We start from the raw sequence: 17,974 nt of genomic DNA on the forward strand, positions 1-17,974 counted from the left end.
CTATATACCAAGATATTTTAGTAAAAACAATCTAATAATTATAAAATAATTTCCAAAAATGTGCAAATTATAATGATATTTTTTTCTAATAATATTAATAAATGTTAATTAAAAATATATTATGAACAAATAGTATTTCTTTATGTATTATATTCTTCTTGAATAGAAATCTCAAAGAGGAGGAAGCATATTCATTTCGTTTTCAGAACAACCAAAAATAGAAGACCACCAAACAATAGCTGTAGTATCAGGAAATATAATAGATAAAGAACCATGGTCAAGGGAAGGATTATAATTATTATTAAGAAACTTTTCTTTACGAGATAAAAAATAATCCCAAACAGACCGAGTATTTTCGTGTACATTTGCAGCTATTCTTTCCTTTTCATTGTTATAAAGAAACGAGCCATACTGACAGGAATATGTATGATAAAAAAGTTTTCGAAGAAAACGTTCATTAAATTCAAATCTATCTGAAAATTGATGAAGTATCTGATACGTACAATCAAGAAACTGATGGAATATTGGACTTATATCTTTAGATCGATAATGTTTATTAATTTCCAAAAACTTTGATTGCATACTTGAAAATATTTGCTGAACAAAATGACTTGTCACACTTTTAGAAGAAAAAGATGAATTACTAGATGTAGAAAAACATTTTTCATTAAAAAGATGACCTAAACGTGAGGCAAAACGATATCCAAACGATAACCAATCCTTCTCTATCAATACCATAAATCCTTCAAGAGTACGATAATAAGGATCTAGACATAACTGGGCAAGAGAACTTAATTGACTTGTTCTGTCCCATCCATCTGAACAATGTATAAGAACATGGGAATAATCTATATGGATAGCACGTGCTATAAAAACAGTCCCCTCTAAAATTATAGCCAAATATTTAAGCCAATTAGATTTCACCAAAAGATTAGGATCAGGAGGTGAAGATGCCATATTAGAATTTTTTAAGGCTTCCATAACACGTGCAAGACTATCGCGCATAACATGAATATTATCTATTCCCAAATACACTTTCTTTGCTCCTTTATAATTTTCCATATTCTCCGTACCTGCGCCTACTGCAACATTTACCATGGCATTTGCTGTTGGACGTGCATCAACAACTAAATTATTTCTCATAGATAACCCATAGCTTTTACTAGATTTTAAAGTATTTTGCGAAGAAGTTGTTTCAAATATAGCTGAAATCAAATATTCGTCTTGTAAAGAACGGTTGTGTTTAATACCAACCATTGGTTGAGATGATCTTGTAATACTGCACTAAATAATAATCAAAATACAAGCATTCAAATCATACTACATTACATTATTAGAAGGATGAATATAAGTCAATACTGGAAATCTCCCTTTAGACCTAAACTTGGATGCATACCAAATCACGGTATCACTTATTTTTGACGGTACTACAAGTATAGACGGATAAGTAGAACAAAGCTATTACTATCAACAAACAATTAAAATAATTAAAATAAAAAATACCAAATAATTCTTATTAATATTTGTTATACGCCATTCTTTTGTCCGAATACCAACTCCTTGTCGTTCAAATTCCTTAATTGGCTGATAAAGTGTCCATCCATTAAACGAAGCTTCTGCTTTTCCAGGCTTATAAACGAATGCATAGACATCACGAATAGACACTAATACAGTCATTTTATTTATCTTTTTTTATCAACTATCATCTATTCTACCCATATATGTATATTTCTGAATCCTCTCATAAATTGCTTGTGCATCATATTCACTAAAAAAATAAAACGTAATAAATCTAAAATCACGGCAATATATATATAAAGATGTTTTAGACCCATAAAATCTCTTTTTTTCCACTCTTTCAACCATAGGATATCCAATCCAAATCTCACGAAAAGGCTTATTGCCTGAAAAAATCAAATGATAACGAGTCATATGAAGTATTCCTGTACTATATTCACCACGAAAAAATATTTCGATGTTTCCGTACTTCATTAATTAATTCATTTAACCTTTAAACATATCAAATCTTTCTTACTCGAGTAATAGACAACTGCTCCATCGTTTTTCCCCGTTCAAAAACATTCTAACCTCAATCACCTTCTTAGAATACAATAAAGTGGTTTTGAATCACAGATTTCTTAACTATAATCCTTCTTTTTTCATTACTCAAGTAATTCTAATCTTGATGTAGTTAATAGCACGATCTGAAACATCGTTCGGACTAAAAAAACCCTGACTTTAAAGAAACAAAACAATTTAGGAGTTTTTGTTGAACTTTTATCAACAAAAACACATAGTTTCTCTGTTAATAAATAATTTAAAGAGTATTATAAGTTTTTTTTTAGCAATTTAAACAATTACTAATAATACATTATAGATAAGCAGCGATAAGGGCAGGTTCAGATTATATAAGTTTAGAATGGTATATTATTTCTTTATAAATAAGAAATATAGTTAATTTTAAACCTTTTATTAATAGGGTCTTTCATATAATGTCTACTTAACAGGCTCAAAGTAAGTATTATGTTTTAAAAATAAAAAAATATTTTTGGATATAATTAACTATATATTTAGAATATATAGTTGTTCTAAATGTAAAACTCATCTTTCTGATCATAAAGAAATTGCTTCAAAGGTAAGAAATAGTTTATTAAATGTAAAATATAATAGTTTATAACATTTTTTTAATGCAAAATATAGGCGTTCAGGGGACAACATGGACGAGCATATTTATTTAATACAGTGTAAGAATGAACCTATCTATTATAGTGAATAAAAGGATAACTGGAAATAATTATTAGAGTGAATATAATTGAGTCTCCCATGTCTGAAGACCGAACTATGACTACTGGTCGTCATATCGTACGCGATATCTCTTGTAAACAATGTGGTAGTGTAGTTGGCTGGAAATATGATAAAGCCTTTGAGTCAAGTCAAATGTATAAAGAAGGAAAGTATATTTTAGAGATAGAACTCTTAACAATGAAGACATAACACATTTTATTTACATTTATTTTTCAATGTTTTTATTACTATTCTAATATATTATTTATATCCTTTATTTTAATATTTGTTAATTATTCAGAATTCTTATATTTCAATATCTTTATATACTTATCGAACCTTTTTTATAATCTTATGCTTTCTACACCCAAATTATCTCATTTACGTCAAAAAAGATTTCAAGAAGTATATGAACCATCTGGTAAAATTATAATAGAATTTAATTTATACTTATATATATAGAAGATACATTTATTCTTTTAGATGCTCTGGAGCAAGATTTAGATTTATTAAAAAGTTTTGCAAGAATTCCTTTATGTTTAGAAATAGGGAAAGAAAAAGGAAATATATGATATATATTGAATTAATACAAGATAGTTGTGGTTCTGGATGTGTTTCTGTATTTTTACAAACAGCTATTTTTGGATCTTCAAAATCACGTGAGTAAATTCAATTAAAGATAAAGAAAAAATAATACAACAAGTTCATATATGTACAGATATCTCTTTACCTGCTTGTGAAGCTACATTAGAAACTCTAAAAATAAATTCTAATTCTATGAAAACATTTTATTTAGACGTTATACATACAGATTTAATACAAGGACTTTATCTTGATAATAATGTTGATTTAATTATCTTTAATCCACCATATGTCCCTTCAGAATCTAAAGAAATAGGTATAAATAAAAATTCGGAAAATATTTGGGCAGGTGGTATAGAAGGCATGGAAGTTACTTATAGAATTTTGAATTCTATTGATGTTTACTGAAAAAAAGAATACAGAAACATATATTAATGTCAATAGAAAATCCTATGCGTCCACGGTCTTTTTTATTTGGTTGCTATTTCCAGAAATAAACCCGAAAAAATCATAAATTTCATGAAAACGCAATGGAATATGCAAAGCAAAGTAAATAATATTTTTATTTAATAATTTATTCAATTAATCATGTAAAGATTGTATTAAAAAGGAATGCAGGATGCGAACAGCTTTATGTTATTAGATTTAATAAGCCCAACAAAACACTTTAATTAAATCATACAAATTATTATGTTCTGAAAGACAAACTTGCTATATCCTATATATCTTTTTTATCATTAAACATATTCGTATTACTCTTTTCAACAATATCTTGATTATCCAAATATTCCCCCCAAACCTTCTTTCTCCATTCTTTAAGACGCTTTTTTTTCCCATACTTTTTCTTATCCTTTTCTTGTAATTTCTTATTTCTATACGGAGTAAGTTTTTTAAGACTTACAAATTCATTTAACTCTGCATCATTTGCGTATAAAATATCCGCATGATTAAGTCCAAAAATATAAGGATCAACCTTATTATATTTAAATGTACCACTCTTTTTAATATTAACCTAATATAATATGAAAAAATTAAAAATATTATAAAATATAATACATTATAATGTTGACCCAACATAAAATCAAGTTTTCTTTTCCTATCTTCTTTTTCTTTTTTTGATAACTTAACAGCTGAAATATTTTTTTTAGATTTCATCTGATTTTTCTGAGAATTTGTCGAATTAATCTCAACGTCAGAATAATTTTTCAAAGATTCTCCATAATCAGAATCAATACATTCTATATCTGTATCATCCTCAAAAACAGGTTTCTTTTCCTTAAAAAAATATTAACTAAATCCTTAACATTAAACCATTTACTTTTTTGCTATAATATGCTTCATTAAAAATTTTATCCATACGAGCAGACCATTTATCAGGATCAAAGTCTCCCTCAATATCAATATCTTCAAACTTAAGAGCTAAAATAATCAACAAAAGTAATCGCCAACTTTTGTAAGTACATACTAGAGTCACCTGTTACTTGTGCAATTTTATTTAACTTCTCCATTAATTCCTTTCTTTTTAAATTTTTAAGACGGAATATTTCTTCTTCTTTTTTTAATTTCTCTATACGTTTTAATTGATTCTTTTTTTCACGTAAATGTTTTCTTTTCTCATTTTTTCGACGTACAGATAGAATATCTCTAGAATAACTTGAAATTTGATTTGAATCTTCTTCTTCAAAACGAAAGTTATATTTAGCTTCAAACTCATCTACCTTTTCATCAAATGATTCATCAGATTCAAGTCCCTTAATAACTTCATCATAAGAAGCAACACGATTCGCATTTTTATCAATCCACCCTCGATTAAGAACATAACTAAAATAATTAAGATATGTTTTCAAAACAAAATAATCTTAATATTTAACCTAAACAAAAAATTCTCATCTCGAGTGTCTTTTGACGACTTTTCATTTGATTCATCGAGCGGTTTATTACTAACATTAATCCATTGCTGTAAAATTTTCTTTCTCACTTTATCCTCCACTTTTTCCATTAAAAAATCCTTATACGCTTTATCTTCCTCCTCCTGCTCCTGTAGACTCTTTTTACGAAGTGTCAGAAATTCATCATCATGTGTTTCCCCGTGAAAGACAGTCAATATTTCCTCTTTTAACATACGCTGTTCTTCTACATATGTTGGGTCAGAAACATCCAATTTCTTCTCCTCCTCCATTCCATTTTTAGAAGAATCTAAAAGTTGTTGACGATGATAATCATTTAAACGAAAAGGTTTAGATTTTTCTTTAATAATTAACTCATCCTCCACATTTTCATAAAAATTCACATCTGATTTATAAATGTCCGGATCTTTATTACGTATTTTCAAAATCGTCTCCAAAATAGCCGCATTCATAGAAGGAGTTGCAAGATCGCCTATTTCATCCTCTGTCTCTGAGCTTTCCGTATTTTCAAAGTCACTACCATACTTGTCTTTCACTGTACAAAAAATATAATTAAGCATGTTTTTAAAAACAATGACAAGAAAAAAGGAGAAAACCCACACCGATGAAGTTCTTCACGAGCTTTATTATGTTGATATCGTCGAGCATATGCTTCATTAATAACGATTTTATCTAAATCATCTGAATCATCATGATCACTTAATAAATGCATCTCAAATATTCTTGTTTATAAATATCCATTGAAATAACATGATTCCTAATAATAAACTCTATTTATATATGCAAAATAAATATTTCATAAGATTCGTAAAAATCATAGATTTTTTAAACCTTTTAAGTGCGTAATCAAAATCACGTGATAATAATATACAAAGAAGAAATCTAACAAAAAAATATAAAAATTTATTAATTTATAAAACACTTTATATCAAAAAATAAGCACTATAAGAATATGTCACCATTAGATATATATTGAAACTTATCGCTTATATTTAATTTGTATAGAAAAAAGATTGACATCGAAGAACATAAAAAACATTATAAAACATAGTTAATTCAAAAAACGAAAGATATCCAAGGCAAATTATCCACTAACCAATTAAAATAAATGATCAACATTATCTTCCATATGATGCTCAGGAACACATTCTTCCAGATTAACATCAGAATCATTTAAGGTATCCATAAAATTATCATGTTTTTTAAACAAAATATCAAAGGGAAACGATTTGAAATTACTGGATTGATTCATTTGAATTAAAATAGAAGCTGCTTCTAATAATTGTACTTGCTGATGTTTTGAAATAGAAAGTTTAGGATTAAAATAAACAGTGTGTTCCCATCTATATTTTTATATTAATCATAAATAAATATATACCCTTGTATAGGGTTTTAAACATAAAAAACTAACCGATGCTTTGTAAGACAACTAATATGTTTATATCCTTTACCACAGTGTTCACATTTTATATCATTCAAAATCACTTCGCTTACTTTCCGTGTGTCTTTTTTCATTTTATCCAATGATAATTCTGTACCTGATAATGAACAAGAAGGGGAAGGATATGGTTTAAATTTCAATCCATTTCCTTGATATCTACCTGATCCTCTTCGTCTCATTCTCATATGTAAAGGAATGTCTTCATGAGTACTATCATTGAACGACTTAATTGACTTGACTGTTAACATTTCTCCCTTTTCTCTTATAAAAAATCTCAATAAAACACACGTATATTGTAAATTTATCGCAATTTCTCAAATTTCTTGCCTTTAATATCCTTATTAAACACTACTTTTTTTTTAATTCTCTAATCAAAACTTTATGATATATTTCCATGAAGTTCGGACTGTTTTGATCTATCGATAAGATCCCTCGATTACTCTTTTTTAGAAATACTCTATATTGAAAAATAAACAAATATATTATCCTTAAAAAAATTGAAAATAAACTAGATATTACTTTTATTTGTACATAAATCAACTTGATTATATGTAAAAAGATTATACTAAATTTATAAATATTATTAAGATAATCTTAAGAGCACCTTATCGAAAACTTATCAAAAAGAGATAAGGTTGATAAAAAGAAATCAAAGATAGAAGAAAAAAAATATAATTAAAGAAACGAAATAAAGGTTATATTAAAACATAATAGACTATATGCGTATAAAAAGCGAAATATATACATACTATATATAAATTATATGAGAATACAATAATCATTGTATATTCATATGCACTACATCATAATTTTTGAGGATGCAGCCAGAAGCATATCAAACAAATTTGCAATGTTCAGAGGAAATAAAGAATAAATTAAGAATTGATGAGTCAAAATCATCATCTGAAACATCTTTAATAAATCAAATACCTATATTAACTCTTTCAATCCCTTCTAAAAGATCAACATCACATATTTTTGATGCAACGTTTGTCAGTATTTTTTCTTAGAAAAAAAGCTTATAAAGGGATTTTTAGGCGCATAACAGATAATTCAGATATTTCTCATAACGAGGATCATGATTTCAAAGGAATATCAGAAACGAATAGATCCCCAGATGCATTTTCATATAATGGATCATATTTCACTAAAATTCTATTAGATGAAGTATGGCAACATTCAGCTCATTCAGATGAGATTATAGAACTTGAAAAATTAGGAGAAGGAATCAGTGGAAGCGTTAGCAAATGTATTTTAAAGCATACAGGAACATTGTTTGCTCTTAAAACGATTCTTGTAGATACAAGTCCGAAGATCCAACAACAAATTCTAAGGGAGCTTTCTATTAATAGAACATGTTCATCCGAGTATATTGTTCAATATTATGGTGCATTTGTGGATGAAGTAAGCTCAAACATTTCTATGGCAATGGAATATTGTGCAGGTGGTTCTTTAGATAGATTATATAAAAAGGCAAGAGCAAATGGTGCACGCATAGGGGAATATCCAATTTTAAAAATTGCAGAAAACACTTTAAAGGGATTAAATTACCTACATACTCGTAAAATTATTCATAGAGGTAATACAATTTTTAATATAATTAATTATCATCTAATTAAAAATAAATAGATATTAAACCATCCAATATTTTAATGACACTAGAAGGTCAGGCAAAATTATGTGATTTTGGCGTCTCTGGAGAACTTGTAAGTTCAATGGCAAAAACATTCACAGGAACGTCTTATTATATGGCACCAGAACGAATAAAGGGTGAAACATACAGTATAACATCAGATATATGGTCTCTTGGGCTAACATTGATGGAAATTTCTCAAAATAGATTCCCTTTTCCACCTGAAGGAGAACCTCCCTTAGTACCTATTGAACTCTTAAATTATATTGTAAATATTTCAAATCTAGAACTCGTCGATGAACCAAACAATAAAATAAAATGGTCAGATGATTTTAAACATTTCCTAAAAACTTGGTAAACCTATCAACTTTCATTACTATTTATTAAAATTTGTACTAGTCTTGAAAGAGATGGAGCAAAAAGACCTAATTCTCAACAAATGTTAGAACATCCTTGGTATTTATTTAAGTTCAATTTTATCAATTTTTAATAAAATTATAGGATAATAAAACACAGTATTATTAAAATCGATATGGCAAAATGGATAAAACAAATTTTAGAGCTACCCTTATGAAAAAAACATTTTTTTGATAAATATAATTTTGTAATTTTTATATAAAAGAAATAATAATTAGATTATAATGTGCAAGAATATAATCAAAATACAGAAGATTTGTCATGTCTCAATTGCATATTGATTTAAACATTTCTTAAAAATTATTATATTTTTATGATTTATAACATTAAATCTTACAATTACTTTTCAATTATACAAAACTATATAAAATACTATTTAAACTAATTTCTAAAAAATAAAAAATATTTAATTATATTATATTATATAAATTATAAATTTAAAATATTCAGTAACTTAATTATCAAAAATAAAAAAAAACATTTTTACAGCCTCAACATTTTTTCTAATAAAAAATTCATATAATTAATATTAATTATATGTTCTATAAAATTAAATAATATTTTTTTAAAAAATCATCAAAGTTTATTATAAAAATAACATAAACAAATTTTGAACATAATTTTATTTTTTCTTTAAACTTTTTCTATTTCAAAAACAAAACAATTCCATTTTATAAGAAAAAAAATAAATATTTTAATATAAGAAAAAAGAAAAAAAATATCACCTAAAAAATAAATTGCTTCTAAATAATTAAAAAAATCTTTTGTACAGAAAAATTCATAAAAGTACATTTTATAAAACAAAAAATATATTCATATATTCTAGTTATAGATCATAGATTCTCTTTAGACTTATCTATTTCTTTTTATAAAGAAATAAGCTTTATAAAAGGTAAAAATCTTCATAACTTAGGTTTTCAAGCCATTTTTTTTGAAGTCTAAGTTTTATGGAAAAATAGGTTTTTTCTTTAATATAAAATGACAATATCTGAAAATAAAACCGAAATTTTATCTAAAAGCATGAATTATAAAGAAAAAGAACATTCTAGTGTCAGTACAAATGATATTTCAATTAAAAATAATCGTATTAAACATATGGAAATATTTCTTTTAATCATATATCCTTTTACAATTGTACTTGGAATTCTTTTTAAATTAAAAAATGGAGCTCGTGAATCTTATTTTTCACACAGTTCTAATATATTTAATGTTATTTTTGTTAAACTAGGATGGTTTTGGACATCTCTGGTATTTATGTATCATATATCAAGAATTCAACATAAAAATATATTTAAGGCATGCATACGGTGGTTTTTTGCAACTCTTTGGTGGATTTTTGTCACTCAATGGTTTTTTGGTCCCCCAATTATGGATCGAATTTTTATATTAACAGGAGGACATTGTAAATTTAGTGACACAGAACTAAATAAAACTGGGGGACATATTCCTCATTATTCATCTGAATGTAAATTATATGGCGGAAAATGGGAAGGAGGATATGATTTTAGTGGTCATGGTTTGCTTAATCATATAGTAAATATAGTTATATTAATTTATATAAGCTTTTCTTTTAACACATGCATCGCTTTTTTTATGGTCAGAACTTCTACTTACTTTATATTCTGATCAAAAATATTTAAAGCAACCGCAAACAATAGTTATTTTATCTTATGCTGAATTAATTATATACTAATCAAAATAGATTGTTATTACTTTATTATTTTTATGGTGGTTTATGTTGCTCATGACAGCATGTTATTTTCATACATTAATGGAAAAAGTAATATTTCTTTGAAATAAAAAAATGGGCTTATCATAATCTTTAGCTGACAGGATTAATCATAGGGTATTTTTCATGGGTGAATATTTACTTCTTTGGACCTAAAACATTATTTGGAAAAAAATTTTTTGGATTTTCAAATTATACATAGTAAAAAAAAAATTCGTTTGTCATTCATTAAATCATAGAATGCATTCCGAAAAAACAAAAACACCAAACATTCATTATATTTGTATATCATCAATCTTTTTATTTAATTTTTATGAATATAAGCGAAAGTAAAAATATTCACAACTTTTATATAAAATAGTTTTAACATTCTCAAAAAATATTCATTCATTCTTTACATCATCTATAATGCAAGGGTACATAAAATAACATCTTTGTCTAAAATATTCAAAAAAAAACAGCTCTAACTTTATAAAAATTTAAATAAAACAAGTATGTTGAAACGACAAATCCTAATTATTTCACACAATTTAGCGCTAATAATTATATCTAAATAAAATATCCACAATAATTCGCCTAGTCATAACATTTCATAATATAATCATATATATACATCAAAAATAAAAATAATACAAAAACAAATATATTATCTATATCAACAATAATTAAAAATTAATTCTAAAATAAGATATAATCTTCGAATTTTTCATTTAATTCTATTACAATTATAAGATTACTAAATAACTTTTCATTTTTAGAAAATATATTCATATGAACATAAAAAATAAATAAAATAAATCAGAATTCAAAAAAAAAGAAACATATTTTTGTTCAAAATTTAAATGAAATACAAACATCTATATTCTCCATAAGTCCTCATTAAATTCATAAAACAATTTATGATAAGAAGTTTAATTAATTAATATAAAAGTAGACACACAATCTAAAAGATAAAGCAGATATATATAAAGAATAAGGATTATCCATTTTTCTAATTTAAAACCGTCAAAAAACCAAAATAAGAAGAGAAAGAATCAAATTTTAACCTCAGATGAATCGAAAATTGAAGAATAAAGAGATAATTCAATAGGTTTTCCACTACGTGTAATTGCACCTTTAAGATATCGTGTAGAGAGCCATCCAGGCATATCAGGAGCACCTGGTGTCAAAAGTACATTATTCGTAGACCAAAAAAAAGAAATACCGTGATCAAAAGCAGTTTGAACATCAACCAATATTAAAGTATCAGAAGAAGCACGTATTTGAGATGAAGATCCATTGCCTAAACATTCTGGATAAGAAACTAAATGAATATGATTGCGTTTCATAGCACAAAGCCCTCCAGATTTGAAAATTTCAATACATTTCTTACGAGTTGTTGCATGAACCGTTATTTTTGGAAGAAGCTCTCTACAAGTAACACGTTTCAAAAGCAAATCATCATGAAGCGGAATAGAATGCCCTTGCGCTGCTCGAATTAATAATTCACCCGTTTCTGAATCCATACGAAGTGTGAAACGAGATTTCTCATTCTCATCAACAATCTTCTTCAGCCGCTCAACCGTTAATCCTTTGAAAGAATTATGAGCTAACTATTTCATATAAACAATTCATTCTTTTCTCTAAAAAATCCTACTAAAGCATTAACAGAAACAAATCCATCACTACTCATGTGGAATCCATAATCTAGAGCACAATGTCGTAAAACTTTACATAATTTCCTTGACCAATTTTCATCATGAATTGACATTTAATATACCTGATAAATCTCTTAATAAAAAAAATCACAAGGTAATTTTCTATTCTCACGATCCATATCTTATCTTAATCAACTATATAATACAGTTATCAATTGATGATTATTAGATTCTATTTTTCTAATATACATATGGAATAATTCTATAAGGAACTTGATGACAATATCTTTCCCAATCTTTGCCATATTTTAAATGACAATTATAATTATCACGGCGCTCTCTATGTATTAACAAAATCTAGAAAAATAAATTTCATAAAAGATTGAGTTATTAAGCATACAGCAAAAAAAACAACATAAAAATAAGTTATAGGATTTTCAAATCCTGTAGGAAGACACCATGCCCATGCCATAAGCCAATCGCCTAATAAATTATAAATGAATTATAGAATAAATATCTTTACCAAAATAATTTATATGGCGAGACTTTCCCCACCATCCACTTGTAATCAATTTAGTACCTCTTTCAGTTGTTATATATGTTAAGTCTATAAAAACCGATATCAACAATTCAATTCCAAAGAAGGAGTCTTACGTTGGATACTTGGTGCAGTTGGATTCTTTCTAAAAGTATTTTTTTGAAGATTTGCACTGCGAAAAATCCAGAAGCCTAAACATTGAAGCATTGAAATCCCTAAAATTGCAAATTTATTCAAGTAAACTGGATGAAATGCCAAATATCGTGCTTGAAGAGAATAAGTAAATGGAACCCATGTAATAGATCCAAAACATAACATGAATCCAAACCCTTCAGTTCTATTCTTAATTAACTAACAATATAAAAGCGTTCTTGAAATATTGTACACAATATCCATAGTAGTTAATACAAGCTCTTCATTCCAAAGCGAATCAATAGCATACCATATTTGAAACAAACAAACAAGAAACATGCTTGCTGTAATTCGTCCCTTTAAAATAATATATTGATGAACAGCAAATGATAAATTAAATACGACCCAAAGAATAATACCTGGCCTTAACTCAACAAATTCCTTAATATCAAATGATCCAATACGAGGATTTAATTCACGTCCCATATAAAACTATCATAATTTATAAAATATAATTAATTTAAACACTTACATCATAGATCCAATTTCCTGTATTACCATTTTCTGAAAGATATCGACCTGGAAAAAAACTACATCCATATGTATAACATGAAAATAACACTGAAAATATTAACGAGCTTGTAATCAATCCAGGATAATGATCCCATATAAATTCCAAAAAATACATTCCTTTCAAATAAAATCCTATTATACAACAACTCAAAACAAAAACTAAACTACGAAATCCTATAATCATATTATAAAATTCAAAAACATAAAATCATACCATTCATCTTATAACTTAAACATACTCCATGACTTAAATAATTTCCTTTCTTAATATCTCCAGGAATAAATATCCAACAAACAATTAAAAGAATCCACCACAAAAAATAAATCAAAAAAGCAATTGGATCCCATAAATCTCCTAATAAAAAAAAAGAATTTCTAACATATTTTACAGAGACATTGCACCCATTTTCATTACATAAAAGATATAATTCAAAAACAGTTAACAAAGTTCCAAAAATAATTGCTATAATTCCTAAAGGACCACCAAATTCTATTAAAAAACAACTCACAATTAATTCTTTATATAAAAATATCTTAATATCTTACCATAACTCCTCTTTTTAACAGACAAATCTTTTATTTGTAGCTTCATTAAATAATCGATGTGCGTGCCCAAAATTCGAAAAAAACTCAATAAAAGATATCTTTAAATCTTATTCAGATCTTTTATTGACATAACAGATCTAAGATATTTATCATATAAACGTTGAAAATGGATTTATCAAAAACTATTTTATATTTTATTATATTCATGATTATTCCTGGAATAGCTATGAATGATACTAATTCTTCATGTACAGCAGTAAAATCCAAAACTAATGAACATGTTGATTTACAAAAACTTAAAAGAACAGAAAAAGATGGGTCAGAAAAGAAGCATTTTTGGAATATAAGTTTTATTTATAAAATTATAGATACAATTGGGATGTAAGAGATGACGACAATAACATAGATTTTAGCATTAATATTTGTGCACCTGTTATAACAAATATTACATCTATTGAAGGGGTTGACCTTAAACGTGTTGGTGCAATGTATGCTGATGGGAATGAAACATTTTCCATTGGGTAGATATTTTTTATATATTTTAAATAAAAAAGTTTTTTAACTTGTTACATAGAGAAACATCATCAAATATATATTTTCAGGGAGATAAACTAGTTCTTCAATACAAGAATGGATCATTATGTCCAGGAAACACAACATTTCGGAAAAGCACTACAATTAGTTTTATATGTAATCCTCGTATACATGATAAGGTTAAATTGTATATTATTTTTGATAATTATTATATATTAATGTATTATAACAGCCACTCATTTTTTTTGTCGCAGAAGCAGATAAATGTGCATATTTTTTTGAATGGCATACTGGTATTATTTTATTTTTTTTTAAATTATACAAACAATATCTAGCTTACGCATGCACAAGAACAAAGGAACATTTATTTGGTCCTGGAACTATTTTTGGTATTATGTAAGAATTTAACAAAACTTCATTTTGTATATTGATATATTTCTTAGATTATTAATTACTTTTATCGTATATTGTATAGGCAGTTGTATTTACAAAAATACGGTTATATATGCCACAGGTTGGAAACAAATTCCACATCATGGAATTCTTTTTACTATAAAAGTATGCCCATTTTTTTACTTTCTTTTTATTCAACTTATAGGATACTATATCTACTTTATTTACATCTTTATGTTCAAAATTCGGCATCTTTGGGTTTCTTCAATCAGATTATAGTTACATAGGAGATATAGATGAAGAAAACAGATTGATTGATGATGTTTTTCTGAATAACTAATATACAAACAAAATCATATGTTCTAGTATTCTATCATCATTATACGTCAAAGATATAAAAACAATACAGGTTATAAACAGGAAATCGACTTCATTAATTTACATAAAAATTTAAAGAAACATTGGAATATTTTTCGGAAATAGATACAAAAAAAAACACGAAATAAGCACGAAAAAGCAGTAAGCACAAAGTATGTTCTTTCTATTTGAAAGAAAAATGAAAAAAAACACTAACCATTATATAACTTATTCTCATCAGTTGCTATGGTAACAACAATATAACATTTTTTTAAGCTATTAAAATATTAAAAACACAATATAATCACTTTATTTTATCCAAAAACCAAAAGTGTAGGGTATTTAATAGGGAATACACTTATTCCACGAATCTTATTCATTATATTTAACTTTCTTGTTATTATCCGTTATAAAGGCTGGTTTGTATTTTTTGCCATGGTTACGACGTCAAAAGGCAAAAGAAAAAATAATATTCATAAAAAAGGTATAAAATACGGGATTTTGGAAACATTGGATGACATTTCCCAGCATCTTTAAGGACTTTGTAGGTAATTAATTCATGCAAAAAAAGTCGAGGCTTTTTAGCCAACAAATAATATTAAATATATATCTCTGAGTCAATATAAAAAGCATAGATATATCAATAAAAAATGCTTTTGAATCATAATTCATCAGAAAAAAGTCCATCTACAAAGAAGCAGAAGGTATTCATGATTTATTGATAAAAAAAGATTTCTAAAATGTCCGACTAGTTAAATAATTCAACTATATCTCCGGTAAATCCTCAGGAAATTAATGAGATTATAAGCAAATTATCTATGCCACTGCATCCTGTTCGCGTTGAACAACAGTATGCCAATTGTCAAAATGCTGCAAATTATACTGGTGGTGTTCAAGCATATGCAAAGCTTGCTGGAGCAACATGGACGTATTATGTCAAAGCACTTAATGTTACAATAGGCAGGGAGCCCGATCATACAACATCTAAAAACGATATTGATCCGAAATTTGATATTCATGTTGATCTAGATCTTGGCCCTACCAAAATTATTAGTCGGAAGCATGCAGTCATTGAATATGATCTTCAAAGACGATTTTGGGAGTGTATAGTCTATGGAAGAAATGGCCTTAAAATTGATAATAAACTCTATAAAAATAACAAAAGAATAAGACTCTCTAATGGGTATATTTTATTATATATGATATAATATTACTTATTTTTTTGAATCTAGAAATATTCTCGAAATTGGTGGTGTTCAAATGATGTTCGTATTACCAGATTCAGTTCCAAAGATTTCTATAAATGCTCTTAATTATAACAGAGATGATATTATATACGATGAATATAACCAGGTTCAAAAAAAATCTCATAATATCAAAAAAACATCATTTTCATCGGGCTATAAAAAATCTCATAACGAATCCTGTCGAAATAATTCATTGTCTATGCTTTGTTTTTCTACATCTTCTACAGATTATAAAAATAACGATATTACTCCTGAGAGGGATTTAAGTCTCGATTCATCGAAAGATATTAAACCTCCATATAGCTATGCTACAATGATTGCTCAAGCAATTATGTCAACCGAAGAGGAAAAGTTAACATTATCTGGCATTTATTCATGGATATCAAGCAATTATGCATATTATAGATTTTCCAAAAGTGGATGGCAAGTAAGTTAACTATAGTTTTTTATAAGTATTTGCTCATTAAACCCTAGAATTCCATAAGGCATAATCTTTCGCTTAATAGAGCTTTTCGTAAAGTTCCTCGTCGTGCAGATGAACCAGGAAAAGGAATGAAATGGCAAATAACTCCTGAATACCGCGATGAGCTTATAAAAAGAACAAAAAAACAAGGGATGCATCGAAAAATTAAATCTATCAATTCAACACTAGATACAAATTCTCTAAATTCCAAAATATCACCAATTTTATTAGAATCATCAATTCATAATAAAACGATTTTGGATCCACCTTCAACTCCCATTTCTTCAAAATACTCTAGCATAAGAAATCAAAATGGTTTTTTTCCGGGAGATACAACAAATTATGATTCTCATTCCAACTTATTTTTTTATGGAAATCAAACAAACACAATCATTACAACCCCCCCTAATATAGCTTCACCTATAGATTCATATAAACATGCATGTATAATAAAACAACCAAACTTCTTTACACCGGATCATGGCGGATTTACCTCAAAAGAATCACTATTAGTATCATCAAATCATGGCATAAATCATCATTCGTATTATCCCACATCATCTCCTGCACCTTTTTGGCGCTATATGGTCAGTTCTTCTATAAATAATACGCCAAATAAAAGTTCTGAAAATCATACTTATTCTTGTTATTCATCACCACCCGCATCTGTCTCCCATAAAATAGAGACATTTGCACATGACTTGGCAGAATTAAATACTATGGAAAATATTCTTGATCTTCAGGGTGTAGATTTGGCTAAAGGTTTTGAAAATATTAGTAAATGGAGAGAAAACCAATTACAAAATATGGTACTTAATGATTCACGCTCATAGTTTCCTGAATCATTCTTAATTTCATAAATACATATACCAATTATTTATAGTAGCTTTGTAGTCTGTTTATGTATATTAGAATTAATCTCTGGTTGGGTTATAAAAAAGAAATATATAGATTTAATATTATCATTACTATGACAACGGGTTGCCATGACATTTTGTTGATCACGTGCTGTGCAAGCGTAGACATTATAAATATTTCAGACAAAATAAGGTCTTTTAAAA

The 17,974-nt window shown here is 26.9% G+C and overlaps 11 protein-coding genes across 11 annotated transcripts; 6 read left to right on the forward strand and 5 right to left on the reverse strand.

Annotated features, from left to right (window-relative positions):
* Positions 1–156: 156 nt before the first annotated feature.
* On the reverse strand, positions 157–1,984 carry PNEG_01232 (hypothetical protein). Its single transcript, XM_007874960.1, has 3 exons — positions 1,504–1,984; positions 1,330–1,458; positions 157–1,284 (listed from the first exon to the last, which is right to left on the reverse strand). Exons 1-3 carry the CDS (start codon positions 1,675–1,677, stop codon positions 172–174), a joined length of 1,416 nt encoding a protein of 471 aa, XP_007873151.1. The 5' UTR covers positions 1,678–1,984; the 3' UTR covers positions 157–171.
* A 435-nt stretch (positions 1,985–2,419) lies between these two features.
* On the forward strand, positions 2,420–2,994 carry PNEG_01233 (hypothetical protein; the record flags this gene model as incomplete). Its single annotated transcript, XM_007874961.1, has 5 exons — positions 2,420–2,422; positions 2,480–2,514; positions 2,575–2,656; positions 2,701–2,744; positions 2,802–2,994. 5 exons carry the CDS (start codon positions 2,420–2,422, stop codon positions 2,992–2,994), a joined length of 357 nt encoding a protein of 118 aa, XP_007873152.1.
* A 325-nt stretch (positions 2,995–3,319) lies between these two features.
* Positions 3,320–4,037, forward strand: PNEG_01234 (hypothetical protein; the record flags this gene model as incomplete). Its single annotated transcript, XM_007874962.1, has 4 exons — positions 3,320–3,443; positions 3,488–3,765; positions 3,811–3,915; positions 3,963–4,037. The coding sequence occupies 4 exons, from the start codon at positions 3,320–3,322 to the stop codon at positions 4,035–4,037; spliced, it is 582 nt and encodes a 193-aa protein (XP_007873153.1).
* A 47-nt stretch (positions 4,038–4,084) lies between these two features.
* Positions 4,085–5,985, reverse strand: PNEG_01235 (hypothetical protein; the record flags this gene model as incomplete). Its single annotated transcript, XM_007874964.1, has 6 exons — positions 4,085–4,378; positions 4,423–4,641; positions 4,685–4,785; positions 4,832–5,187; positions 5,238–5,808; positions 5,874–5,985. 6 exons carry the CDS (start codon positions 5,983–5,985, stop codon positions 4,085–4,087), a joined length of 1,653 nt encoding a protein of 550 aa, XP_007873155.1.
* A 234-nt stretch (positions 5,986–6,219) lies between these two features.
* PNEG_01236 (hypothetical protein) lies at positions 6,220–6,962 on the reverse strand (the record flags this gene model as incomplete). Its single annotated transcript, XM_007874965.1, has 2 exons — positions 6,220–6,616; positions 6,685–6,962. 2 exons carry the CDS (start codon positions 6,960–6,962, stop codon positions 6,373–6,375), a joined length of 522 nt encoding a protein of 173 aa, XP_007873156.1. The 3' UTR covers positions 6,220–6,372.
* Positions 6,963–7,532: 570 nt separating this feature from the next.
* On the forward strand, positions 7,533–9,019 carry PNEG_01237 (hypothetical protein; the record flags this gene model as incomplete). Its single annotated transcript, XM_007874966.1, has 5 exons — positions 7,533–7,702; positions 7,752–8,293; positions 8,344–8,701; positions 8,747–8,803; positions 8,849–9,019. The coding sequence occupies 5 exons, from the start codon at positions 7,533–7,535 to the stop codon at positions 8,919–8,921; spliced, it is 1,200 nt and encodes a 399-aa protein (XP_007873157.1). The 3' UTR covers positions 8,922–9,019.
* Positions 9,020–9,742: 723 nt separating this feature from the next.
* PNEG_01238 (hypothetical protein) lies at positions 9,743–10,695 on the forward strand (the record flags this gene model as incomplete). Its single annotated transcript, XM_007874967.1, has 4 exons — positions 9,743–10,280; positions 10,327–10,421; positions 10,467–10,544; positions 10,591–10,695. The coding sequence occupies 4 exons, from the start codon at positions 9,743–9,745 to the stop codon at positions 10,693–10,695; spliced, it is 816 nt and encodes a 271-aa protein (XP_007873158.1).
* A 660-nt stretch (positions 10,696–11,355) lies between these two features.
* Positions 11,356–12,243, reverse strand: PNEG_01239 (hypothetical protein; the record flags this gene model as incomplete). Its single annotated transcript, XM_007874969.1, has 3 exons — positions 11,356–11,484; positions 11,540–12,085; positions 12,130–12,243. The coding sequence occupies 3 exons, from the start codon at positions 12,241–12,243 to the stop codon at positions 11,473–11,475; spliced, it is 672 nt and encodes a 223-aa protein (XP_007873160.1). The 3' UTR covers positions 11,356–11,472.
* Positions 12,244–12,370: 127 nt separating this feature from the next.
* PNEG_01240 (hypothetical protein) lies at positions 12,371–13,965 on the reverse strand (the record flags this gene model as incomplete). Its single annotated transcript, XM_007874970.1, has 8 exons — positions 12,371–12,487; positions 12,531–12,613; positions 12,654–12,737; positions 12,785–13,005; positions 13,054–13,292; positions 13,333–13,547; positions 13,588–13,863; positions 13,920–13,965. The coding sequence occupies 8 exons, from the start codon at positions 13,963–13,965 to the stop codon at positions 12,371–12,373; spliced, it is 1,281 nt and encodes a 426-aa protein (XP_007873161.1).
* A 67-nt stretch (positions 13,966–14,032) lies between these two features.
* On the forward strand, positions 14,033–15,186 carry PNEG_01241 (hypothetical protein; the record flags this gene model as incomplete). Its single annotated transcript, XM_007874971.1, has 7 exons — positions 14,033–14,237; positions 14,288–14,440; positions 14,494–14,632; positions 14,686–14,746; positions 14,789–14,849; positions 14,897–15,011; positions 15,052–15,186. Exons 1-7 carry the CDS (start codon positions 14,086–14,088, stop codon positions 15,184–15,186), a joined length of 816 nt encoding a protein of 271 aa, XP_007873162.1. The 5' UTR covers positions 14,033–14,085.
* Positions 15,187–15,681: 495 nt separating this feature from the next.
* Positions 15,682–17,797, forward strand: PNEG_01242 (hypothetical protein). The gene is made up of 5 exons (XM_007874972.1): positions 15,682–15,687; positions 15,732–15,907; positions 15,956–16,386; positions 16,436–16,877; positions 16,925–17,797. Exons 2-5 carry the CDS (start codon positions 15,854–15,856, stop codon positions 17,744–17,746), a joined length of 1,749 nt encoding a protein of 582 aa, XP_007873163.1. The 5' UTR covers positions 15,682–15,687; positions 15,732–15,853; the 3' UTR covers positions 17,747–17,797.
* Positions 17,798–17,974: the final 177 nt, after the last annotated feature.

The sequence above is a fragment of the Pneumocystis murina genome, assembly GCF_000349005.2.
Source record: "Pneumocystis murina B123 chromosome Unknown supercont1.6, whole genome shotgun sequence".
NCBI classification, from domain to species: Eukaryota; Fungi; Ascomycota; class Pneumocystomycetes; order Pneumocystales; family Pneumocystaceae; genus Pneumocystis; species Pneumocystis murina.